Source organism: Diplotaxodon limnothrissa, linkage group LG13 (assembly GCF_057381915.1).
Source record: "Diplotaxodon limnothrissa isolate DT_005_m linkage group LG13, D_limnothrissa_male_GT1.1, whole genome shotgun sequence".
Classification (NCBI taxonomy): Eukaryota; Metazoa; Chordata; class Actinopteri; order Cichliformes; family Cichlidae; genus Diplotaxodon; species Diplotaxodon limnothrissa.
This window is the reverse complement of record NC_140608.1, coordinates 162,665-190,012: the sequence shown is the minus strand read 5'-3', so window position 1 is coordinate 190,012 and position 27,348 is coordinate 162,665. Positions and strand designations below refer to the sequence as shown.

General features: G+C 41.5%; 1 protein-coding gene across 1 annotated transcript in view; it reads left to right on the top strand.

Moving 5' to 3' along the window:
• Positions 1-27,348, top strand: part of nrg3a (neuregulin 3a) — a 340,830-nt gene that overhangs the window by 298,212 nt on the left and 15,270 nt on the right. Inside the window, exon 5 of the mRNA XM_085369829.1 lies at positions 24,666-24,689. Coding sequence (XP_085225955.1) covers positions 24,666-24,689 — 24 coding nt within the window. The remainder of the gene's footprint in view (positions 1-24,665; positions 24,690-27,348) is intronic.

Here is a 27,348-nt window from a genome sequence, read left to right as displayed (position 1 = left end):
ATCCCAAGATTTTTTACCCTCCTTCCTTGTATCCTTATATCATTTTAATACAAATCTGTTAACCTTTGAACGCACAACTTGAGGATGTACCATTATAAGATAATAGCCTCTAAGTGTAAAAAGTTGGAGACTTTCCTCTTCTCAGCAGTTAAAGTTCTACTCATTTGCTGCACAGGCAATATTAGCAGTATTGTAACACTGATGGTACTAAATTACTTACTTTTGGTTTGATGGTTATGCTTCAGTTCAGTTGTATTTAGTTATAAACCTGGACTATTGTTGAGCTAACTTTTGCTTTTCCATGTTTCCTATTACATTAACTTCCATTAGCTCATGTTGCAGCCTTCTATATATCTATATTTTCAACTGGCAAAGTAATTGGAATATCAATTACTGGGAGGGATTGCTGGGACCGTTGACATACTAGTCAGCTCACTTAAATCGTTTAAATAGCTGGATAAAATCAGACACGCCTGAACAATTAGGATGCCTGGATCCAAGTTCAGTTTGAAACACTGGGAGTCAAAATAAATGTTTGGCTTAGGTGGTCGAGTGAGTGGTCCAAAGGTTTGATCCCTAGACCCCAGACCCTCCAGTAACTCATCTACTTGAGCAAGACTAGAGAAATTTGCTCAAGCTGGTTGGCCAGTAGCTTGGACAGCAGCTGTGGCTTTAGAGATAGTGCAGGTCAGAAGATTGATGGATCAGTCCCTGGCTTCTCCAGTCCGTGAGTATGAGTGGAGTTTGCCAGAATACTGAACCCTGCATCCAGCTTTCTGTATGAATGGCTGAATGTGGCTTTGTGCTAAAACCTTTTTTGTATTCCAAAGGAAAAACAAGTGTTATCTAAAGGCCAGACCATTTACGTGTGTGTGGAAATCTGAATGATGTAAGTGCACACTTTTATTATTTGCTCCCAAATGGAAATTTCATGGACAAAAATCCCTCATGAATCCAAAGGCTTCACCAACTTCCTGAAGAGCTATACTATCTACCTTCCGTATAAGCAGCCTCTCACATAGTTTGGATCAGCATATCTTAAAAAGCCCAAGTGGAGAGTAGCGGAATTGGTTATTTATCTGCCATTTCAACTTATTTCTGGGTAATGAAATAGAGAGTGAAAGAGATGATAGACATAGAGAGAGAGGGGGGGTGACAGTCACGAAACTCTATGTGACTTAAGTGTATGACATGTGCCTTGCCCTGCTGAATCATGGCTTGCCCTCTGTCTGTCTCCATCCCACTCTCTTCCACCTTCTCCTGTTCCTTCCCTTCTCTTTCTCTCACTCTTGCTCTCGCTCACTATGCCCTTAAAACTTAAACTCTCCCTATCACTTACCAGAACTACCCAAACTCACTTTTGACATCTCTTGCCTGCCTCTTTCATCCTCCTCCACCCCTGCCTCCTCCTTTATTTCAGTGCTTGTGGGAACTGCTTACTCTTCCCTACCTCCTCCTCTCTTACTCATTCATCCCTGTGATGCCTGCCAGCGAGCCACCCTCTTCTTATTCCTTCCTTATAGTTTCCAAAAACACTTACCAACCTTGCATTGCTACATCTAAAGACTGGCTAACTCACTTGCTCCTTTCACTTTTCTACAACTGTGATTTAATCAGCACACATGATAACTTTTTAAAGGTGTTGATTTTAATTTAATATCTGCAAAGATTATAATTTATGGTACAGATTGAGTCTTCAAAAATTATATTTTTTGTTTGGTTTGAGTTTTAATTGGTATGTTTATTTTTTTGTTGCCATCCTTGCACTCCAAGTCTCTTGATGAGAGTGCAAATAAAAGCTTGGATTATTTAAGACAACAGTACACGCTTGTAAATTCACTGAGGGGAAATATAGCTCATATTTCTGCCATTTAAAATTGTGTGATGTTTAATAGTGATAAATTACAGAATAATTAGGGAACGGCAATTTACATGGTGACTAACTGGCATATAATATCATATCAAAATAAAATTAATCTCTTTGACAGGTTTTCAGCAGCCTGGATGCTGATGCAATGGGAGCTAAATTTGAATTCCTCACAAATCTTTCATAATAAAAAAGAAATATCGTCAGTTTTGTGAGTTATACTAGGACAAAGTTAACTTGAAAGCCAACTCATTAATTTGAAAGTCTGAGGAGAGGTCGTTCAGAGATACTTACCTTTGAAGTTTTTTATTTTTAACACCATAGAGAATATGTAACCCCAATTCCAAAAAAAGTTGGGATTGTGGAAGTGGAAACAAAAACAGAATGCAATGACTTGCAAATCTCATAAACTCATATTTTATTCACAATAAAATATAAGAAATGCATCCAATGTTTAAACATCACATTTCATGACAAATATTCGCTCATTTTGAATTGATGGCGGCAAAATGTCTCAAAAAATTTGGGATTAACTAGCAACAGGTGAGTAATATGATTACAAATGAAACAAGCATGTGAGAGAGGAGAGTTTGTGACAGCGGTTTATCAATCTGTAAAAAAAAACTGCACCTACAGTTCGCTCAGCCATGCAATGTGGTCATATGATCCAGAAACACAGCCTTCTTCTCTGGACCAAAGCCTAATGGACTGAGGAAAAGTGGACAACTGTCATCTGTAGTCACAAAACAGAATGTGAAATTCTTCTGTAAAAACATGGCTGGACTAAAGAGAAGAGAGACCATCCAGCTTGTTTTCAGTTGCCAGCTTGCACATATGGATACTGCAATTATTACAACAGCATGACATCATAGAAGAGTCTCCATCCCGAATTTCTTGAGGTCCAGAAGTTTCACCTGTTGAAAACATTTGTGGCATCATTCAATTTGATTTATTTATGTAGCGCCTCAAAGCATTTTATATTATGAAGAGAAAAATATGACAAAGAAAAAACAAGACTGTTGAGCAGGTAGAATTCCATATCAGACAACAATGGGACAACATTCCTCTCCCAAAAGTCCAGCAGCTGATCTCTTTAGATCCCAAACATTTATGGACTGTTGTTAAAAGAAGCGAGGATGCTACAGAGGGGTAAATATGGCCCCATTCCAACTTTGAGACATGTTGTTACCGTCAAATTCAAAGATGAGCTAGTTTTTTAAATGTCTAAGTTTAAACCTCGGATGCTTTATTTCTTCTGTCGTAAATAAAATCTGGATTTACAAGAATTTAAAACCATTGTGCTGCATTTTTATTTGCATTTTAGACAGAACCCGAATTTCTCTGTGATATGGGTGGTAATAATTTAAATTGACACCACAACCACAACTCTAAATCTTCTTCTTTGTTTCACTCCTTATATGCCTCACCCTCTGAACCAGACAGCCCAAGCAGATCAAGTCTGTGAAAGAACACATCACAGTTTTAAAATGACTTTTAACAGTCACACAAAAAGAAATCCAATCTCAAGGAAGCAGAGGGATCGATTTTTTTGTACCGTCACGAGCCTCAATAAAACCAGAATGCAACACATTACATCATGCTTTTTTGAATAACAGACCCAAATCATCAACTCTTTTTCTAGAGCTATAATTCTCTTCCTTTTAATGTTCCACTTCCATAACCTGTGGAGTCACTCCTTCCACCTACACTTTCAGCCCGCAGCTGAATAGGTTATTTTCCTAGCCTTATTGGGAAAGGAACTATGAAAAAGAACAAGCAAGGATACATGTGGATGAAAAGGGAAAACATCAAAGAGATAAATCACACAAAAAATTACAAAATAACAGGAAATATCATCCATTGAAGACAAATGGCAGTAAACAATATATAAAGGGTACATGGTGTTATGGAATATTTAAAAGTGAATCTTCAAACATGTAATTCAAGGGTTGGATTTGTACATTATAATCTGGGGGCTAGAGAGGAAGATGCGTTGTCAGTGATGCGACCCCAGTGATGACTGACAGCTCCCTGTAGGCGTTCCCGCGGTGACTCAGAAGTTTTGCTGACTATTTATGTCTTCATTTTGATGAGTTGAACAGCACAGATGATGCACAGCGGCCTTAACAGATTGGACCAATTACTGAGTGTCTAAATAATACAAAGTCCCATCACCATGCGAAATGTTCAAACTTTGGATTAAACAGCATTTTTTGACATTTAGAATTTGTTCTGTAGTGAAGGAAGGATGTGCATAACTTTTTCTCCAGCTTTCATAAACAGTTCTCTTTGTGAATACACTTCAGGCCCATTTAACTTCAAGGCTTTCAAAAAACATCCCTGGTGTACAATTTGTCCTTCTGCAACTCAAAAAGGGCTCAGTCAACCAATTTTGAGAGTGAAAGTGATTTCAACCCAAGTCCTCGCAACAAAAGTAACGTCATTTAAAAGCTGTTGTCTCCTATGGTTGGACCTCTCTGTCTCGTTTTGTGTCACTTTGTTTTAATGCTGTACGCAGGGTACAAATTTGAGGGAGGTCACTGTCGAATGAAAGCGAAGACTGCAATTCCATCAGCTAAACACAAATGCAAGGACAAAGCACTACTGTGTTTAGACTGGTGAAAAATGTGCAGTTTATAGAGAATGAGCATTCTTTATTCCCTTTACTAGCCACATTCCAGCATTAATGAAGGGATAGGGAATTATTTTTAATATATTATTCACTGAAACAAGATCTCACCTGATTTTTCTATTCATTTTGTATATTATTTGAGGTGCGTGACAAGCATTCCCAACCAAAAATAACAGTTTGGATGAGTCTGACAGTTGAAATAGTGAAGAATTTCCATCTGATACTGGTTATCTGAAGCTGCCGTGTTCTTGATCTATAGTTATTCTTTTTTATCCCTTCGTGTTTTTCTGCTTTTCCATTTCATTCACAGTGGGGCTGGAGCCTATCCCAGCTACCATAGGACAAGAGCCAGGGTATGCCCTGGACAGATCGCCAGTCTGTCACAGAGCTAACACAGAGACACGCTCACGTTCACACATGTGGGCAAATTAGAATCGCCAATTAGCCCAACCTCTCTAATGAAATGCCTTTGGCCTGTGGGAGGAGTACGCAGAGAGCACTGATGCTGACAGAACAGGAGAACAGAAATGCTCCGGCTAGACTGTAGAGGTGTGGTAACAGTGCTAACCACTCCTCCACCATGCTGCCCAACAGAAGCTTTCAAAGTAATACATTTCTCAGGAAAAGACAAGGATAGATGCTAGAAAGAAAGCAGTTTGAAAAGTTTAAAAAAAGGATATTATTTGGCTCTAAAAATGAAGCCAGTGTAGCAACTGCACAAACTGTAGTTCCCTGAGTGGCCACTAAAGGCTCCAAAAGTGACTCAAAAGCCAGCTGCAGAAATAAGCATGTTTACAGCCTGGGATAAAAGTCAGTTTTGCTCCTTATAGCACATGAGAATGAAGGTGTCATTTTTCCCCCTGTACTCAAAAATATAATATATACAGAGACACCAGTTTGCATTTTACTGAAACATAAAGGTGTGTGAGTGATTGTTGCAGGTTGTTTGTTTTATTAAGGCTTTGGCCAAGAATGCAAATTCAGAGGCATTAGAAATGCAGCTTTGCCATGCAATCGCTGGTTTCAATGTGACATACACACAGTCTGTTAGTTAAAAATCAGCTCTTGCTGAGTGAAACAGCTGTTGGGTTAATTCATGAGAGTGCTGAACTAAATGTTAAACCAAAACAGTGAGCTAAAGGATGTTAAATAGCTCGGCAGCTTTATGGGTTTTGTGATAATTCAGGTCATACAATTTGGTCAAATGAAAACGACTCAAGACTTTTGGTTTTATTGCTCAGTCGTGCATAGTTTTCGCTGAGTGTGTTTAAGGCATAAAATAAGCAACCCCAGCCCCAGCCTATTGTTTGGACCACTCTTCTTTATGGATGCAGAGCAGACTGCTCAGATGAAAGACTTTCCGCCACTTTTGAAGATGCACATACCTTGTTACTATAGCAACCACTTTGGGTAAAAACAACAAAAGAAGAGGGGGTACGAGGCGGGGAGAACAAATGATGAAACGATAAAGCAGGTCAGTGAAAGATTGGATTTAAATTCAACAAAGACTGGAATTCAGCGGATAGTCCGCTGATGTTTAAACACCCTCCACTCACGGCCGTTAATCTGTCAGGCTGCAGCGAGCGAACAGGATGCCTCCCATCAGCCCAGGGCAGACTTGTGATCTGAAGCAATGTGTGAAAGCAATTTGAAAAAAACAAGTAAACCACTTTTAGACTGAATGCTATTATTTTCCCAGTTGCTGACAATGTTGTGTTTTAAGAGCAAGCGCTAGTCAATTCCCCTAGACTTCTATGTTAAAATGTCCAGTTTTAGCAATGACGTTAGCAGAACAAAGTCGTTTTAGAGGATTTTACATATATGTAACTTACCCATGTAAATTCTAAAACTTACGCACTGGTAGTTAAGCAATATTAACATAGCTAGTTTGGTGGTTAACCAAACCAACAACTTGTCCAAGTATGTGCTCCAGTTTTGATGACTGAAATTCTTGTAAGTTATTAATATGCCATCAATTAGCAGATATTTCACACTTTGACATCACAGTGTCTACGGATGCAGCTTGCTAACTTGCAAGTTAGCATCAGCACTCCGCCCTTTAATCTAAATGTTGTCACTTCTGAACAAAACTTTTTAAAAAGATAGCGGTGATGGTGCTAAAAAAAACAATGAATATGTCCATCTTTTATATATTTATTTATGGGGGTTGTTTTTGTTTTTGTTTTTTATTTTTTATTAAATTCAAAGTAGCTTTTTTGAAGTTTTTCTTTTCTATTAATATTACAAATATAGAATTTTATATTAAGTACATTAAAGAATAGATTTTGTGTTTACTTCTTTGCACAAGAATAGGCTTTTATCTCACAGAACGCGCATAAACACACCTGCAAAAACTTGTAAATGACATAATATTGTGTAATGCAAAGCAAGAGAGTCCCAAATTGAGAAACCCAGATTTCTCTGTTGCATCACATGATTATGTGGCTTATCCATACTGAATTTCATCAAAGCTGAATAGTGGACAAGGCAGTGTCATCATTTACTTTCCCTCCAGTCCTACAGAGCCGCCATCTGTCAAATATCAATTTACTTCCTGCTCTCTAAAGAGTGCTGAGCCCTAATTGGAAATAGCATGTAACGTATTCTCTGTTCTGCACACATGGAGAGTGAAGCTATCAGTCAGTCTGAGATATGAATATGATGCACTCGCTCCCTCAAGCCCATCTGTGGAACAATTCATTTTTTTATCTGACAGAGGGAAATAAGAACGATGAAGATTGTGATATTGTGTCTACTGGAGTGCAGATGGACAAACTGCAGCATGAGTATCGTCTCTATTTAGGAAAGACCGTCGCTACTTGTTCTGGAGTAATGTCTTGTTTCCTTAATGGCACATTCTTAACGAACTGAAACAGAAAGTGCTAGATGCTAAATCTACTAAATTTACTAAGTTAATGCTAAAAATTAAAAGAACAAAGCAAAACTCCAATCTCCCTTTTGCTGACGTTGTTCTTGTGCACCCCTTACACTTTCTTTTTTAGTAAGCTCATCCACTTCTGCTTTCGCGATTTCATCATAAACTTCTAACTTGACAGTCGCTGCTTGCAGGGAGCAGACATCAACATCAATTTTCATGCTGAGGATTATCAGTCGTGATAAGAGCATGGTCTCCAGTCATGACCCAGATACTAAACAGCAGTTTTCAGTGAAAGAGTTCCCAGTGTCCAACCCCAAAGGTAGCACTCAGCTGTGGAGCGTGACCAGGGGCATACTTCCTTCGTCCCCCAGTGGCAGACTGTTAATGCTGCAGTATTATTTCCTGAAGAATCTGACACGAAATATTTGCATCACACAAATTTGTAGTTTGTGTCACTCTGCACACAGCACACTGAAAAAACTATTTTTTTCACACCGAAAAAATTCTCACCATCCTACGTTGCTACCAAATTTGATTCGTCATGACTTCACGACATGTTGTTTTTCCCAAAATGATATTCAGAGTGTGGGGTCACCATTCTGACACAGTAAAAGAAATCCAGCCCACATCACAGATGGACAAGTGCAAGTGGTCAGATCTTAAAATAGCAGCTGCACTGGAAGTGGCACAGAGCTGCTCAACATGACCTTAAAAAGAAGATAAGCCACATTGCAATCAGTTTTACATCAGCAAAGTCCCCGACCTTTTGCGAAGTATTCATAGAAGTGAAATAACCTTAAACATGTCACAAGCTCAACAACAAACATGACTGGAAATAGAGACATTTCCCTCATCAGTGGCTAAGATGTGAAGAAAATTAGGTAGTCCTGCAGATACATCCTAAAACCGTCAATTAAAGTGCCCTAATGAGTTAAATTCAGTCAGACAGTATTACAGCTTTTAATCTGCATCCATCACAAGATGAGTAACTCTAGAAGAGTTCATTTTGACTTTTTTCTCCTTTTGATTAAAAATCCTATTATCATTTTTTTTTCTCTTAACTCACTTTTACTTTCACTACTTTGATAAAGGCTACATTTGGATTTTTTTTTCAACAGCAAGGACCCAACCATGGTCACCGCTTTTACGAGAGGAGAATAGACAGCCAGGCTATGCTCATCATGTTTCAGTCAGGAACTAGAAAAATTTGCATTTCCTGCGAAAATGCAGTGTGGATGCCTTAACGGCTGAAGATATCTGCTGAAAAAAGCTGAAAAAGTTGAAACAAAAAAAAAAAAAAAAAAAAGATGCCCTGAGCAGGATTTGAACCTGGCCCTCCTGGTCAAAGGGCAGCTATTTAGCTCACTGAGCCAAACACTTTCTCACAAAGAAAAGGTGGAGAGATTGACAATTGTGCTAGCAGAATTTGGGCAAAAAAAAGGGGGTGAAAATTCTGCTGAAAAGAGTTCAATCAGCAGAATTTCTGCTGAAAAGAGGTGACTGAGCAGAATTCTGCTGAAAAGAGGTTTTTGCTGAAAAAGAGCTGAAAAAGTTTGGATTTGTGCTGAAAAGGGGTTAAAAAAACTGGAAAATTTTGCTGAAAAGGGGTGAAAAAAATGAAATTTGTGTTGAAAAGAGTTTAAAAAAAAGTTTAACTGTTAAGTGAAAGAAATGTTGCCATAAGCTGGATTTGAACCCAGGCCTCCCGGTCTGAGAACGGATGCTTATCTCACTGAGGTAAAACACAGCTCAGCCCATCATGCAAAATCAGTGACCACATTGATAATGTGTTCCATTCATTTCAATGGTCAAAAGTCATAACACACATCAGCAGAAATAGCAGAATTTTTTAAAGTTTAAACATAGCATTTCTGCTAAAACTTAGTATTTATGCTAAATAATATTTTTTTCCTGCCAAATCATAGCATTTGTGCTGGAACACAGAAAGTTCCACCAAATCATACAATTTGTACTAAAACATTATTTATGATTTAGCAGAAACATTGGGACTTGGTAGAAATACTATGATTTACATAAAATACTTTGACTTAGCAGAAGTACTACAATCTAGGAAAAAAGTACTAAAGCATAGCAGAAATTCTATCATTGAGCAGAATTACTAGGATTTAGAAGAAATACTAAGATTTGGCACAAACACTGATGTGGCTCAAGAACCTTTATTATGCAGTTATACTATGATTTGGAAGAAATACTATACTTTGGCACAAATACTATGATTTGGAAGAAATACTATGTTTTAGCACAAATACTATGATTTGGCTCAAATACTATAACTATCCTCGGTCAGAAGGAGAGGCTGACATCCAGGGATTAGATTACCACGAGGTGGAGTTTATTGCGGTCAGATGGATGGTACAGGGAGGTATGGCATACAGTAGGAGGATGTGGAGAGGTGATATGGTGTGGTTTCTATGATTAAGAACAGGGTATGCATTACAACATGCATACAGATTAAAGATTAAGAAAACTGGTAACAAATTCCTCCACTACAAATCAGTCTGATGCCACTTTTTACAGGGTTCCCGTTTACTAAGGCACTACCCAAAAGGCGCCACAAGAGGGCACTCCAACACAAGAGATGACCTATTTACACTGATGCACTTAGTAAACAGCCCCTACTTAGCCACTACATAATACAGTGATATTACAGTATACAAATTCACACAAATACTATGATTTGGCAGAAATACTATGACTGAGTAGTAATACTATAACATAACAGATTTCCTAAAAAAAACTATTAAATTGCAGTAATTCTATGACTTGGCAGAGATACTACGTTTTAGCACAAATACTATAACAACACAGAAATACTATGACTTAGTAGTAATACTATAACATAACAGTTCAATGTTCTTGCACAAATACCACAATATGGCAGAAATACTATGTTTTAGCACAAATACTGTGATTTGGTATAAATACTATGATTTGGCACACATACTATATTCCGCAGATACACTATAACATAACAGATATTCTACAACTTAGTAGTAATACTATAACATAACAATTATTATTTGGGCACAAATACCACGATTTGGCAAAAATACTATGATTGGGTACAAATACTATGATTTGGCAATAATACTGCATTTTAACACAACTACTGAGATTTAATTGAAATACTATGATTTAGAAGAAATACTATTACTCCATACAAATACGATACTTTGGGACAAATACTATGTTTTGGTTCCAATACTATGATGTGCAACAAATACTATGATTTGGCACAAGTACTATGATTTAGTACAAATACTATGATTTGGCAGAAATACTATGACTTAGTAGTAATACTATAACATAACAGATTTCCTAAAAAAAACTATGAAATTGCATTAATTCTATGACTTGGCAGAGATACTACGTTTTAGCACAAATACTATAACAACGCAGAAATACTATGACTTAGTAGTAATACTTTAACATAACAGTTCAATGTTCTTGCACAAATACCACAATATGGCAGAAATACTATGTTTTAGCAAAAATACTGTGATTTGGTGTAAATACTACGATTTGGCACACATACTATATTCCGCAGATACACTATAACATAACAGATATTCTACGACTTAGTAGTAATACTATAACATAAGAGATATACTATGGTTTTGCAGACATACTATGTTTTTGCACAAATACCATGATTTGGCACAAATGCTATGATTTAGCAGAAATACTATGATTGGGTACAAATACTATGATTTGGCAATAATACTGCGTTTTAACAACAACTACTGAGATTTGATTGAAATACTATGATTTAGAAGAAATACTATGACTCCATACAAATACGATGCTTTGGCACAAATACTATGATTTGGCAGAAATACTATGACTTAGTAGTAATACTATAACATAACAGATTTCCTAAAAAAAACTATGAAATTGCATTAATTCTATGACTTGGCAGAGATACTACGTTTTAGTACAAATACTATAACAATGCAGAAATACTATGACTTAGTAGTAATACTATAACATAACAGTTCAATGTTCTTGCACAAATACCACAATATGGCAGAAATACTATGTTTTACCACAAATACTGTGATTTGGTATAAATACTGCGATTTGGCACACACACTATGATTTGGCAGAAATACTATGCCTTAGTAGTAATACTATAACATAACAGATATACTATGGTTTTGCAGACATACTATGTTTTTGCACAAATACCATGATTTGGCACAAATGCTATGATTTAGCAGAAATACTATGATTGGGTATAAATACTATGATTTGGCACAAGTACTATGATTTAGTACAAATACTATGATTGGGCAGAAGTACCATGTTTCAGTACAAATACTATGATTTGGCAGGAATACTCTGGTTTAGCAGAAATACTGTAATTTGGCATAAATACTATAATTTGGGATAAATACTATGATTTGGCACATATAATATATTCAGCACATATATTATAAAATAACAGAAATGTTTGGCCCCAAAACCATGATTTTGCACAAATACCATGATTTTGCAAAAATACTATGAATTGGCAGAAATACTATGATTTAGCAGAAGTACTAAGATGTAGTAGAAGTACTTTGCTTTAGCAGAAATACTATGATTGAGGAGTAATACCTAAACATAGGAGAAATATTGATACACAGACACACATACACAGACAGTAAAGGGAACAGGAGCTGTTGAGAGTCTGGGCTTGGTATATGTAGGTCAGTTAAATTAGCTGCACCTGCTGTAGTCAGCCCTTACACACGCAGGCACAGAGAGAGGTGTGAGTTTTCTTCAGTGTATTTCTGACATTCAGGATTCCCCTCGAACAAATGGCCATAATTTCCTAACCGTAGAGGCTAGAACGGTCATTCAGGCATCGTTTTATTCAGAAGAGATGGGGGAATCTTCAGGTCTTCATAATTCAGAGATAAAACATAAATTATTAAAGATATATGACTTGTAATACACTGTAACTGAGTAGAGGCGAAGCAAAAACTGCCTTGACTTGCGCTCAAACAACCTTTGGTAACTCTAAATCTATATGGAGCATCAAAATCATTCTTTCACCGTAAGAAACAGCAGGCTTTGGTGAACAGTCATGGAAATTTTCAGGGCTCTGTGGAAATCCATCAAAAAGATATGACGAGAGAAAAAAGTGGTTCATTTCCAGAGATTGAAATCTGATGAAATCTGAGCGAGGGACAAATTTCCTACCCTCAAACAAGTCCAACTCATTTCAGAACGGTAATAGGTGAGAAAGAAATTCTTGAATTGTGAGCGTCAGGAGTGTCTGAACATATACGGGGACAAGCCTCATGTCTTAACTTCGCTTCGTTAAGGAGATATGACAATTTGAAAATGCCTCTCATTAGAGAAATCCAGCGGTGATTTTGAACAAACTCTCCATTGAGTTTATATGGAGAGTTTTCTGACTTTGTGTTACTCTGAGGAGATTTGCAAAATATCTATGAGTCCCACAACAATGATAGTGACATTTTCTGAAAGCCAGCAAAAATACCTACGTTTTGGTGTATAATTTGTGGGGCTTGAGTGGAAATTGAGCGAGTAGCAAGAAGTTGTTTGGACATGAAGAGAAAATTCAAACAGTTTCACTGTCCCCTCTGAGTTAATTGCATAGCAACCATAGCAACGCATGTATTTTCTGAAAAATCACAATTTTGCAACTGAAAACTCAAAGAGGGATAAGATTAAAACGGTAGAAGATCTGAAAAAGCTGAATCATACAGGAATAGCCAAATCATTTGAGAACATTTTAAAGTTTGAATGAAGTTTCTAGGTGAAAGTATGAGGCAGTAGTTAAGTTTCAAAGACAAGAAAGTTTTAGCAGAATTGTGGAAGTTTCCCATTCATTTCAATGGGACAAATTAAAGGAAAAAAGTGTAATATTTTAAAAAGTATAATAGTAATAAACACCAAAAGTCATAGCCGGCATTAGCAGAAAGAGCAGAACAGTTTAGAGTTTGAACGGTGAAAATAGCACAAAAATTGTGGAAGTAGATCCACGGCAAAAAGTGTACGGAAACACCCGGAATAATAATAAAGAAGAAAGAGAAACAGGATCTCAATAGTGTGGATGCCTATTAAGGCATCCACACAATAAAAGATACTCTGATTGCACTCCTCTTTTGTGTACGTGGAGTTCATGCCCCGTTATGTCCTGTGCTTAATTAATCAGCAACCCTAAATCTATTCTTTACATTATTTTAATGCCTTATGATGTATATGGTAGTGAATTCAAATTAATGCAGTCTGTAAAACAACTGTGTGTGTTTGTGTGTGTGTGTCCCTGTGGAGGTCAGCTAATCTGTCTTCCATTGTCAAGCTCACTCCAGAGGTGGAAATACACACACACACACACACACACACACACACACACACACACACACACACACACACCATCCCTGTCAACATATGAGTGCCCACAGGGAGAGGAAGTAGGGCAACATGCTGAAGACTCCCTGCCACCCACACCTGCCTACTCCTCAGGCTGCAAACACACACACACAGTGGGGAGTTTCCACTTTCTTACGTTTTTCGGGGAGGGGGGGGATGCTTGGTTTATTTTCCCAGGAGACAACAAATGAAAAGGATTAAAAGCTTGAAGGACATTGTCTCATTTTTGTTTTCAACAGCACTTGAGCAGAATTAAACGAATACATTGGTTTTTGTCATGGTCCTGGGTCAGTGACCCAGCGCTTTTAGTTTGTATTCACTTTCTAGTTGATGATGATGATGATGATGATGATGGTTTGAGTTCTATGTGTTATATTCAGTCTGCCTTTGAGTCTGCGTCTGTGCCTCTGTCTATGATGTCACCCCATCTGTTTGTGAATCTGTCTGTTTAGTTCAATGTCTTGTCTGGTTCCATGTGTCTAGGGTTTCCTGTTTTACTTTGTAGGTCTGCCTCGTTATGCCCATTAGTTCCAGCTGCGTCCCCTCCTGTGTGCCATTTCCTGATTACCTGGTGTGTGTATTTATAGTTGGTGTCTGCCTGTGCTCCTCGTGGCGTCGTCTGCGTTTCTCTGTGAACCTCTCGTGTAGTCTGCTCTGTTCCATGTTTCTTCGTGTCTCTCTGCCCCTCGCCTCGTGTCCTCCATTTTGCATTAGTTTTCCCAGTTTAGGTTTATGTTCGGTTCTGTCCACACCTTGGTTTTCTGCACTGTAAATAAAACCCACTTGCACCTCCGCCATTGTCTGCTATTGGATCCTCCTTTCTCACCCTCCACACGACTGCCGCCCCAGCCGTGACAGTACGACGCCACCACAAGATGGATCCAGCAGCTTTGTCCGGAGAGAGTGACCTCGCACGCATCCAACGCCTGATGGACTGGGTAACCCACACCACCAACGCACAAGCAAAAGTGGTGGGGTTAAACGCCATCGAGGCAATCCTGGAGGGAAATCCCTACCTCTGCCAGCTTAAGGGAGTTTCAGCCTTCGTTTGCGACCTGCATAAAGCCCGGGGGGTGGTGCAAGCTCGGGGATCCACAGGCTTTGTCCAGCAGCAGCGGGCTACAGCCGCCCCGGAACGGCCACGTCAGCTTCGCCCGCCGGAGGAGTTACCCGGCCCGCTGGAGGAGACTTTGCCCAGCCCGTCGGAGCCGTCGGCAGGGAGGAGGCGACGATCGCGGCGTCAGCGCGTCACCCCGCAGCCGGATATCAGGACTTCAGAGCCACCGGCTGTGGTTAGTGGGAAGGACCCCTTGTCTGTTTTGGACTGTGGGACAGTTTATTCAGGGGCTTTGTTTGGTGCGGCAGATGACAATGAGAACTGTTTGTTGCCTGTTCATTCTCCTGCTCGGCTGTCTTTGCCTTGTTTAGCTGCACAGCCGCAAGCTCGTGTAGATGCACTGCCGCAAGCTCGTGTAGATGCACTGCCGCAAGCTCGTGTAGATGCACTGCCGCAAGCTCGTGTAGATGCACTACAGCATTCAACTCGGCCCCCGGCATCCCCGCTAGCCCGGTCATCTATGCCGTCTCCGTCTTCACCGACTCCCTCTGTACGGGAGGCTGTGCCTGTGCCTCCCATTTTGGACTCTTTTTCTAGTACACATTATTCGCAGAGAGTCAAGCACGTTAAAAATGCAATCGTCCCTCAACCGCTGGCTAGTTTAGAGACTGTTACTTGCTCCAGGGCCTCACCAGAAGCTAAGTTACAGCCCTCAGCTGACTCTGGACCCCTGGAGGCTAAGAACCCAGCTCAGGACTGCACCCGGCTGTCGCTGCCTGAGCAGGGTCGGTGCTCCGCGCAGCCGCAATCCGATCTGTTCCTGCCAGAGGCCCGTGTGCCTACTGGTTCTGATCTGTTCCTGCCAGAGGCCCGTGTGCCTACTGGTTCTGTTCTGTCCCTGCCAGAGGCCCGTGTGCCTGCTGGTTCTGTTCTGTCCCTGCCAGAGGTCCCCGCGCCTGCTGGTTCTGATCTGTCCCTGCCAGAGGCCCGTGTGCCTGCTGGTTCTGTTGCGTTCCTGCCAGAGGCCCGTGTGCCTGCTGGTTCTGATCTGTCTCTGCCAGAGGTCCCCGCGCCTGCTGGTTCTGTTGCGTTCCTGCCAGAGGCCCGTGTGCCTGCTGGTTCTGTTGCGTCCCTGCCAGAGGTCCCCGCGCCTGCTGGTTCTGATCTGTCCCTGCCAGTGGCCCGTGTGCCTGCTGGTTCTGAGACTGTTTTTGCTGGGGGGCCCGAGGAGCCCGTCCAGCCATCTGCCTGGTCAGCTGGGGGGCCCGAGGAGCCCGTCCAGCCTTCTGCCTGGTCAGCTGGGGGGCCCGAGGAGCCCGTCCAGCCCTCAGCTGCAGTCTCATCACCAGCTGCAGTCTCATCACCAGCTGCAGTCTCATCACCAGCTGCAGTCTCATTACTCTCGCCTGGTCCAGCTTCCGCTTCCTCATCAGCATCGCCTGGTCCAGCATCTGGTCCAGCCACCGCTTCAGCATCGCCTGGTCCAGCCACCGCTTCAGCATCGCCTGGTCCAGCCACCGCTTCAGCATCGCCTGGTCCAGCCACCGCTTCATCCTCATCAGCTGCTTCGTCTGGTCCAGCATCTCCACTAGCAGCCTCATCCACGCTTGCAGCAGCAGTTTCATCCATGCCGCCACCTGCTGCAGCGCCTCCGTCTGCATCCTCCACGCCGTCGCCTGGCCCGGCCTCTGCTGCATCCTCCACGCCGTCGCCTGGTCCGGATTCAGCATCCTCAGCGTCGCCTGGTCCAGCGCATGCTTCGGCTTCATCCGCTTCACCTGGTCCAGCCACTGCTTCATCCTCGCCTGGTCCAGCCACTGCTTCATCCTCGCCTGGTCCAGCCTCTGCGTCCTCGTCTGGTCCAGCCTCTGCGTCCTCGTCTGGTCCAGCCTCTGCGTCCTCGTCTGGTCCAGCCTCCGCTTCACCTGGGGCTGCAGGGGTCACGCAGCCTTCAGGTCCCCTACTACCACCTCCACATCGTCGGTCATCTGCCTGGCCGCCTGTTGGGCATCTCCGCCACCGTGGACGCCCTCCTGAACGCCGCCACTGCCTTCCACGTGGCCGGCCTCCGGACTTGTTTCCACGCCGCTGTTGCCGTCCGCACGGTCGGCCCCCAGAACTGTTTCCACGCCGCTGTTGCCGTCCGCACGGTCGGCCCCCAGAACTGTTTCCACGCCGCTGTTGCCGTCCGCACGGTCGGCCCCCAGAACTGTTTCCACGCCACTGCCTACTGCGTGGCCGGCATCCGGACCTGCCCCGTTGCCATTCGCATGGTCGGCTTCCTGAACTTGACCATCTGGGCCTTTTTGGACTCTGTCCCTCCGTCCTGGGCCCCCTCCGCCCGCCCTGGTCGGGTTGTTTTCTGTTTTGTTTTGGTCCATTTTTTCGTTTCTGCTGGGCTGTCTGGTGCCAGCCCTTGAGGGGGGGGTACTGTCATGGTCCTGGGTCGGTGACCCAGCGCTTTTAGTTTGTTATCATTTTCTAGATGATGATTGTTTAAGTTCTGTGTTATTTTCAGTCTGCCTTTGAGTCTGCGTCTGTGCCTCTGTCTATGATGTCACCCCATCTGTTTGTGAATCTGTCTGTTTAGTTCAATGTCTTGTCTGGTTCCATGTGTCTAGGGTTTCCTGTTTTACTTTGTAGGTCTGCCTCGTTATGCCCATTAGTTCCAGCTGCGTCCCCTCCTGTGTGCCATTTCCTGATTACCTGGTGTGTGTATTTATAGTTGGTGTCTGCCTGTGCTCCTGGTGGCGTCGTCTGCGTTTCTCTGTGAACCTCTCGTGTAGTCTGCTCTGTTCCATGTTTCTTCGTGTCTCTCTGCCCCTCGCCTCGTGTCCTCCATTTTGCATTAGTTTTCCCAGTTTAGGTTTATGTTCGGTTCTGTCCACACCTTGGTTTTCTGCACTGTAAATAAAACCCACTTGCACCTCCGCCATTGTCTGCTATTGGATCCTCCTTTCTCACCCTCCACACGACTGCCGCCCCAGCCGTGACAGTTTTTCAATTATAGAAAAAAATACTCGTCCTAATTGTGGTTTGGCAGCAGCTTTGGCTGTGTTTAAATAATACTCTTGAAAATAAGAAGCACCTGCACTGTGGCATTTTTTTTGCCTCTACTAAAAATGATTTTTATTTTATCTTAAAGCTGATTCACCTTTTATACACTGTATATATCATATTTTTGCAAAATGCTATCATTGGGAACAAAATTAGAAATGGATTTTGTCTTGTTTCTTGTTTCCTCCTCAGAATCAGTACTTTCAGCTGTCAGCCTTCATTTGCAGTTTTGACCATTTCATCAAACAAAATATTCTGGATGTCCTTCACATCCTCTTTTCCCTGTCCTCAAATATGGAAGTTGTACTTCAGCGTCTCTACGTTGTAAGATTTTTGCAAGTTGTGTTTTGTAATTTGCATCTTATCAATTGAGTTTGTAATATTATCTTACAATCTAGAGATTGCAGCAATCTCTCTTTGCATTGCATTTGTTACATGTGTTATGATGATACCAGCTAGAAGTTTCTTCATTTCTGTTGTTTGGTTAGTAGGTGCAGGTTGTAGCAGCCATCACACTGAAAGCTAAAGATCAGAAAATGTATCCAATTATCTTTATATGAAAGGTTATTACAACGGTCAACTGTGAGTTTCTCTCACACTACAACAGGGGGCCAACGTTTTGGAGCCTCACAATTCTTCCACATCTGCAACATTTTTTGATTGTGTGTATTTAAGCTCCTCTCTTTGATAATGCTTCTTAGAGATTACTTTTTTTTTTTTTTGAATGAATGAATGAATGAATGAAAAGATGTCTTGTTCCGATCAGATGTGACATCAGGTGCGGCCGTTCCTGCAGAGCATAGTATTTATTAGGGCTGGGCTATATCATACCGTTCACGGTAATACCGGTGTAATTTTGGGCAACAATAGGAAAATGACATATCGTGATAGAATATGGGTAAAGCGCGCATGCGCAGTGCCTTTGTTTACATACGCACATGGCGGCGACACAGAATGAGAAGAGCGAAAGCGGATCGTTAAATGAAACAGATGAACCAGAATTGGTTTGTAAAAATGCTGCAGCTTCAGTGATGTGGAACTGGTTTAGCTTTCGTCCGTCACACAAAGCATTATTTTTGGTAGAGCATGCTAGCAGGCCGTCGCTATTACCGTGTTGTTTGGAAAATACAACATACTTAAAATCAATCCTTTGATTTTTCTGAAAATCGACAGAGCCCCTTATAATTCCTTGTGCCTTATGTATGAATTCTGGTTGTGCTTACTGACCTCGAAATGATTTTATGTCGTACACGGCGCTCGAAAATCTGTCAAATGTTTTAGTGCGACTTTGCTAAGCTACGAAGCCGCACCGCTTGATGGATTGTCGGAGCATTACAGCTATCGTAGGCAAGAGCCTCGCGGAGTGATACGTACTGTGCTTCAACATAATATTACCGTATTGTGTGTTTAACCTCTTTTTAAATTTTGTGGATATTATACATGGTTATGCTGAGGATATGTCGGCCAGTTTCCACTGGAAATGCCTTTTGGTTAAACTGTCAGCAAGGAATTTGCATTGTTACATTTTTATATAACTTTAATGCACATAAAAAAACAGCTGCTTGTTTAAGTGAACATACATTGATGGGGTTTTTTGCACTAAAGTTGTGGAGTTGTAAAGTATTTTTTCTAGTGTCAATTATATCGTCAGTTATGTCGTTATCGCAAATTTTCAAATGTATAACGTGATAAATATTTTTGGTCATATCGCCCTGCTCTAGTATTTAACTTACAACACCTTGTGGGTTCTTCCAGCTAATGTGGTTTACAGTAGCAGAAGTGCATACATCTTGAGTATAGCCAGCCCCAGTGGGAACTAAGTCTTATATCCTGACAGTGCCGGTGCTGATATATACTCTACCAACCAAGCTATACAGAAAATGAAATCCCAAACCTTGGCAGCTTTAGTGTTAGTCTCTTCTCTTTGAGCTCCATGGGAAATTGAGTTTCCAACCCAGCAACAGCGCTTATAGCTCTACCCAAAGGGATGAAAAAGTGCAGAATTTCAAAGAACAGATCACACCATCATTTTCTTGTAGCTGTGCAGATATCAGCGAGGTCACTGATGCTAAAAATATACGTGCACGTGTGTCATTATAGAAAGAAATGGAGATTAACTGTCTACCAGAATTGCAAATAAAGAAAAACATTGTGCATTTTTTTAATAAAATCAATGAATAAATATATAAATAAACCTCTCTGATGTCAAATTGGGAATTAAAAACAGTTGCCAAATATTTGGTAAAATGCAGCTTATTCCAAAAGCTTTTACTGCACTGTTTATCTCGTTCACCTCCTCATGTCCTGCATCACAGGCTTTTTTGAAAGGAGAAATCAAGAAGGCATTGGAGAGAGGTCTCTGGGTCACCGGCAAAGTGAAAAATGATCCGCTTACATCTGTGCTAACATTGCCCGATAAGACTGGGGGCAGATTGGACAGAGATTTTCGCATTAGAAAGACCAGCTCACCCACTCTAAGATGTAGGACAGGGCCACTTAGGAGATAAAGTCACTGTCAGTGCGAGAGAAGCCATCGGTAACACCACAGACATCTGCACTTCCTTCAGATTATGTCTACTAGTCGGTGACAGGAGTTTTTCCTGTCTGTTATCCTTGTATAATATGTGGCAGTGTGAGAGTGATCATTTGAAATTGGATCTAATCAGAGGTGTCATTTTACTTGACTATTTGTGCAGTGGTTTTTTTTTCACGGAAGTCATGAACCGATTTTTAGGGATGAAATAAGAAATTCTGCTCTTTAAAAGCACAAAGTTGTAAATAAGAAACAGAAATGGTTAAAAATAACAGATCTTTTTGTATTATTTTACTACTAATGGAATCCTGCAACACTGGCCACCTTTGGTGAGAAGTTGCATCAGTAGCGATAGTTTGGAGTGGAAGCAGACGAGGCTTGGTACACGGCTGGTTAGAGCTGGCAGGAGAACCAGTGGGAAGAGCGTAGAGAAAGGCTGGCTGGTGGGCGTTGATTGGAGCAGAGAGTCAGACAGGCAGGCTTTATCCAGGAAGAGATGATGGTGGAAAGCGTGCAAGGCAATTGGCACACTGATGAGCAATGGAGAGCAACCCATGACACAGAAAGAAGGCATAACTTTGAGACAACTTGACTGCAAACTGTGACTAGAGACTACAGCTAGTTCAGCTGCAGTGTCAGTGCCATGTAGAAGGACTGAACAGGCTGAAATTTAAGGTTCAAATACTGCTGGATCTTAATGAGAGGATGAGTTTCAGATGTGCCAGTTGATTGGTCAGTTTCAGGAACTTCACCCAGACAGACACGCATGGAGAGAGGGCTTTTCTCATTTCTCTGTTCCTTGCCTTCCTGTCTCCTCTATCCTCTGTCCTCATTCACTCTGTGAATCACCTTCAAGAACGTCTCATCTCGTCAGCTCAGTCTCAGTGTCCACACTGAGTCACTGTTACAGTAAGTTATTGAGGGCTGTACCATTGTCAAAGTGTGCAAGGGCACCACAAGAAACATTTCGAGCCCTTCATGCACACTTTCGTAAGTCTGCATTTCTGCAGACTTTGCCATATGCATTTACCCTCAGTTCACAGCGTTGTTACACTACTAAGGGATGCCACACAGGCATTAAAAGAAAACTGTATACAAAGAAGACTCCTTGAGGGTTACAGGATGAAAGGTGACATAAAATTACAGGAATGCAGCATGTTTTATCACAAACCATGCTTGTACATTATTGTTTTTCAAGTTTTATTTAGTAAAGAAACATGACAAAAATACTAGAGAGAATGAGGTACCTGTCATTCTCGCTATAAGAAAAGAGCTTTGAATATATTTAAAAACACATGCAGTCTCCATCCCTTTAGATAGTCAGTAAAGTGTGTAAAGCCATGTGCTAAAGTGCTCTTGGACTTCACAGCTGTATACAAAGGAGACGTTAGGTACCCTCTGTGATGCTCTTGTGCTTAGGTCTTAAGATGGATATCGGGATCGGGCTCTAAAATGTATCTGGAGACGGGAGCAATCAATAGAGAGAAGAGTTGTAAGACGAGGATATCGAGGATGACCAGGTGCACCTTGAGAAAGTCTTTTCAACCATGTCATACAAAACAGCTGTGCCAAACAGCTGGAATCTTTAAAGCATGGTGGTAGAAGGATTTTACAAATACATGTGTTTATTGTTCACTGGTTGTGTTGGTTATCAAAGGAAATCATCTCTACCCTTCAACATTTGTGGGTGTGATGACTAAAGGAAGAAAAATATATTATGTGTGCATTCTTGTCACACTGTGTCACACTGGGAATTGAATATAAACGGTTTGTTTTCATGAACACTGTCATGCTCATCTGACAGAGATCATAAATAACAGTAGTAGTCTTAAAAACCCCACAATGAACCGATTAAGAAGCTGTGCACTCCTCATTCTACACTGACACTGTCTTAAAATGACAGCTCAGAAGCAAGGATGTCTCATTTTGTTAATGCCTCCTGCCTCAAATCCTCTCTCCTCATGCCTCTTCCTTGATTTCTAGTACTGAGATGAGGACCGTATAGAAGGTATGGCAGCCATGGCAGTTTGTCCTGAAACAACAACAATAATTTCCACATTTCAACTTTTTTCTCAAAAGACATTTTCAACTCTAATCTTGAAATTTCCACTTCTGTGAAGTCGACTGTGAGGAGGCGAAAGAAGCTTGAATTGGTTTTATTAACGTGATATTTACCATCTGCATGTGTCAGCTGTATCAGCTGAGCCAGTAGCGGATGGGGGTTGGCAGCAGGATCCGCTGATCTGCTGTAACCGTGGCTGAGCTCAAGTTTGTGAATGAATTTCATCCTCAATTTATTATTCATTTCGATGAGTTCGCAGGTGTGCTGGTTGGCTGTGATATTTTTATGTGTTTAAATGTGCATTTTTCATCTAAATACACTCTGATACAGCTAATTTGTTTCTCTAGTTTATACTTAAGTGCAGCATGACTGGTACAGAACTGTTTGGTTTTGAATGGATTGAGTGGTTAGAGTCAGGAAAGTACTTTGGTTAGTGTTATGAAAACAGCGTGAGCGATTTAAAGTAAATAAAAGCCAATCAAACATTGTATTTAATAAGTTCTATCAGTGCATCGTGTAACATATAAAACAGCTGAAGTTACTAGACCTGGGTTTGGTACTACTGCCAAGTCAGTACTTTGGTAGAAATCAACACTAATGACTGAAATGTTGAAAAGTTTAATTGATTTGTGTCTTATTGGTTAACATTTTCTAACTATGATTAGATAATAGAATAATTAATGAACTAATTAACTCAATTAACTAAACAAAGTTACAAAATAAATACAAATGCCTCTAATTATAAATATCCCAATGTATTACACAAAATTAAATATATATAGTTGACACTGAGGTGCCCCCTCTTATATTGACTTTGTAATTTTCTCTGTAGAGGATGTGATTTTAAGGGGGTGCAAGTATTGCATTGTGTACTTTAGAGCAGCGGTCCCCAACCACGGACCGTGGTTTTTGCGCCACGGACCGGTTTATGCCCGACAATATTTTCACAGACCGGCCTTTAAGGTGTCGCGGATAAATACAACAAAATAAAACTAGTACCGGTACCGAAAAAAAGAAGATTTATTCATAACACACGTGAAAAGACCCAGGAAAACTGAGTTAATGATAAAAACGATAACAAAATAACGCTGAAAACCGATAAAAACCCTGAAAACCATACATTTCACACCTGAGCCTCAACTCTCGCGGCCCGGTACCAAACGACTCACGGACCCGAGGCCCGAGAGTTGGGGACCGCTGCTTTAGAGGGACCAATTGTAAAGCCAGATGCCAACAGGCAGGAAAGATTTAAGTCACACTTTTCTATATTTGTGATCGCAATTTGGTGAAGACAAAATGTGTTTGTTCAGAGTCAAAACTAGACAGTTTTAGGCTGTGGATGAACACTGATAGTGATTTTTTTTCTCTCTTCTTTGTAACGAGTGGATTCTATTGGTGGCCTTGAAGCCTTTTTCCAGCATCTGTCGATTTTACTTGTGTCTGCAGAAATGTCAAGGTCAGAAATCTGAGCTGTAGGTAAAAGATTAGAAAGCATTTTATCTGAATGAAGTGATGAAGAAAATATTAGTCTGGAAGGAAAGCCTGAGAGCTGGAACAGTGTGAGCTGTAGTAGTTCTGCTAAGATCTCTGCTTGGTTTGGTTCTCATTGGTACAAAATGACAGTAAATAACACCACTTACATGTGAGGCTACTGAAGTGTTCTTTCTCCACCGAGTAAACCGAGTAAAGTATAAAATGATACTGACAGATTCAAATCTCTGAGCCAAGTTTATCGCTTAGGATCCCAGTTACTGTGATTCCTTTGGTCTGTGGTTTGATCCGATTTGACTGACAGGGTGCAGGAAACACAAGCAAAGCCCACAATACTGTCATCAGACATCTGTTCAAATGTTAATAATTCTTGATTTGTGCATGGGAGAGGATATAACAACTTTTTCAAACAACTGCGGTGTTCATAGCGTGAACCCGACTGAAAGAGTTCTGGGCCTTTAAGCACGAGGTTAGTTCAGATCCAGCATTATTATCTCTGAGGGTCCTCACGCATGTGTGTCATTTATTGTGTAATTTTACTAACATGTGTCTTCTGACCTCTTGTGACAACAGATGACTTACACACATAACACACAATGCTATTGTACGCAATTCTTAATAAAAGCTGTTTTCTTTTCTCTCTCTCTCTCCTTCTTCCGTCCTGCTGCGTGAAACAACAGATCACTTGGGCATCGAGTTTATGGGTAAGGAAGCTTTTCTTGTCTTGCATCTGTCTGAGTCATAACTGTAAACATCACCGCTTTTCATATTGGATAAACAATACACTCTGAGGACTCAGATACAGAACAAATTGTTCATAACAGCCAGCAAACGGCATAAGTTGGATGTGTCTAATTACATATGGCACTGTGACATAATTTGAAATGTAATCAGGAAAGCTGTGGTGAATACAAATATATCTATAGTTATACATTAACATATTAGCTGCCGTCAACCGTGCGTGCTGCACTGTATTTTACACGCTGTCTTAATCTGTTTTTATCCTCCTTACACATATGTACTTACGTATCTTTACTCCCCGCACCATTTCTATCTTTCTGCTTTCTTTCTCTCTCTTGCACTATCTCTCTCTTTTTCTCACAATTGCTCATGAAGTGTCCCACCAGAATACCAATGTGCTGCAGTCTCCTTGGAAACAGTGAGAACAGAGAGGCGTACAGGGTGCAGTGAGGGAGTTTTTGTGATGTTGGCACCGTTACCAGTCGCACTCCTCATTAGTATGTGTGGGTATGTGTGCGCATGCATGGCACATGCTCAAAGTGTGTGTCTGAAGCCCTAATGTGAGTTTGATGAGATCCTTCCAGCGATTGTGTGTTGAATGTTAGTGTGCGTTTCCCATGCACACGCTGCGAGGCTGTGAAGGATAGATGCCAGCGGCTCCACCTCGTCTTCGCCAAGCTGCTCGCTCCCGGTTTTGGCTCTCGCGGACTCTGTGTCGGGTATCACAGCTGAGAAGCGCTAGTTAACGACATGAAACTTGTTAACCAGAGCCCCTCACTCTCTCTCAAAATGTGTCCTCTTTAGGTTGCTCAAAGTCAAATTTCACAAGAACAAGCACTGCTGCATCTCTTTCAGCTGCCCGATCGCTGCCTAAGCAGTCAAACGAAGTAAAGCTTTTTTTAGAAAACCTGCTTAGACTATGCAAACTTGGCAGTGACAGATGATATTTTCTACAGAGCTATCTTGCAGGTTTCCCCATTTATATTCAGCGAGAGGTTTTATGCTTCTGCAACATTGTTCAGGCTGCCACATTTTCATTGCCGAGCTGACGTCTCTAGTCCTGCCAACGTCTTCCCCCAGCATTGTGTTAAGCAGCGGCTAGATAAGAACCTCCCACACTCAATCCTGGTGTGTCAGTGTCTGTGCCTTTGGAAGCTCTTTGAAGGAAAGAAATGCACAGACCTACTGTAATGCTCTTTGTCACAGATTATTGTCATTAATGCAAGTGAGAAAATATACTTTACATAGTAGATTAAACTACAAACTGTCACTTGAACTGCCCCATCCTTTCTGTCAATAGCAAGTGATAGCAAATCGTTATTTCACTCTAAGACACATTGCATCAACAACAGGATGATTTATAGATACCATTTGACCAAAAAGGCTCTGATCTGAGGATTAAAAAGGACCAATCTCAGTTGCTGCTGAGAAACTCGCCCTTAATAATAAATAAACAGATTTTTAGTTTGGAGTAAATTTAACATTCAAGTAAAAGGTTTGAGGGATTGCAGGGAGCTCTAGCATGAAGACATTAGTGTTTGAGATGAGATTAAAAAAAATGTAATCTTGGGCCCCAACCTACACCAGATGTCACTGGCATCACTATAAACAGCAACGAAGTCACATTTAAACACATGGGGTAGCCGTAAGCATCATTTGACAACTGTCGAGAAGCGACACATTTATTCCCGACCATAAATGTTACCAGCGACTGAAAACAAATGTAAAAAGTGAGCAAAAGTAAAAGAAATCCATGAGTGCAAAACACAAATCACCCAAACATGACAGGGTCTGACTCACAAACCCATGACTTTGAAACTGCCGCCCCTCAGGCAGACTTTGTCACTCTTTTAAAAGAGAACTTTTATCTCTTTGTGTCCAATGTTGCCTCTGCCAGCGTGTCTCTGTGATGCCAGCAGCTGCTGACAGAACGGCAGTACTTGACTCCAAAGATGAGAATGTGTTGGTCAAACTTGGCATTCTTTGCCATACAAACAAGTAAATATTAACATGTGGGGTTTAATTTTGTTGGCTTCATTGGGTGAGGGCCTCCAGCTCGCACTGGAAAGGTTCGCAGCCGAGTGTGAAGCAGCGGGAATGAGGATCAGCACCTCCAAATCTGAGGCCATGGTTCTCAGCCGGAAAAGGGTGACCACTCCGGGTCGGGGATGAGTTCCTGCCCCAAGTGGAGGAGTTCAAGTATCTCGGGGTCTTGTTCGCGAGTGATGGGAGAAGGGAGCTGGAAATCGACAGATGGATTGGGGCTGCAGCTGCAGTAATGCGGACGCTGCACCGGTCCGTCGTGGTGAAGAGGGAGCTGAGTGTAAAAGCGAAGCTCTCAATTTACCGGTCGATCTACGTCCCTACCCTCACCTATGGCCACGAGCTGTGGGTAGTGACTGAAAGAACGAGATCGCGGATACAAGCGGCAGAAATGAGCTTCCTCCGAAGGGTGGCTGGCCTCTCCCTTAGAGATAGGGTGAGAAGTTCGGACATCCGGGAGGGGCTCAGAGTAGAGCAGCTGCTGCTCCACATCGAAAGGAGCCAGCTGAGGTGGTTCGGGCATCTGACAAGGATGCCCCCTGGGCGCCTGCTGGGTGAGGTGTTCCAGGCATGTCCCAC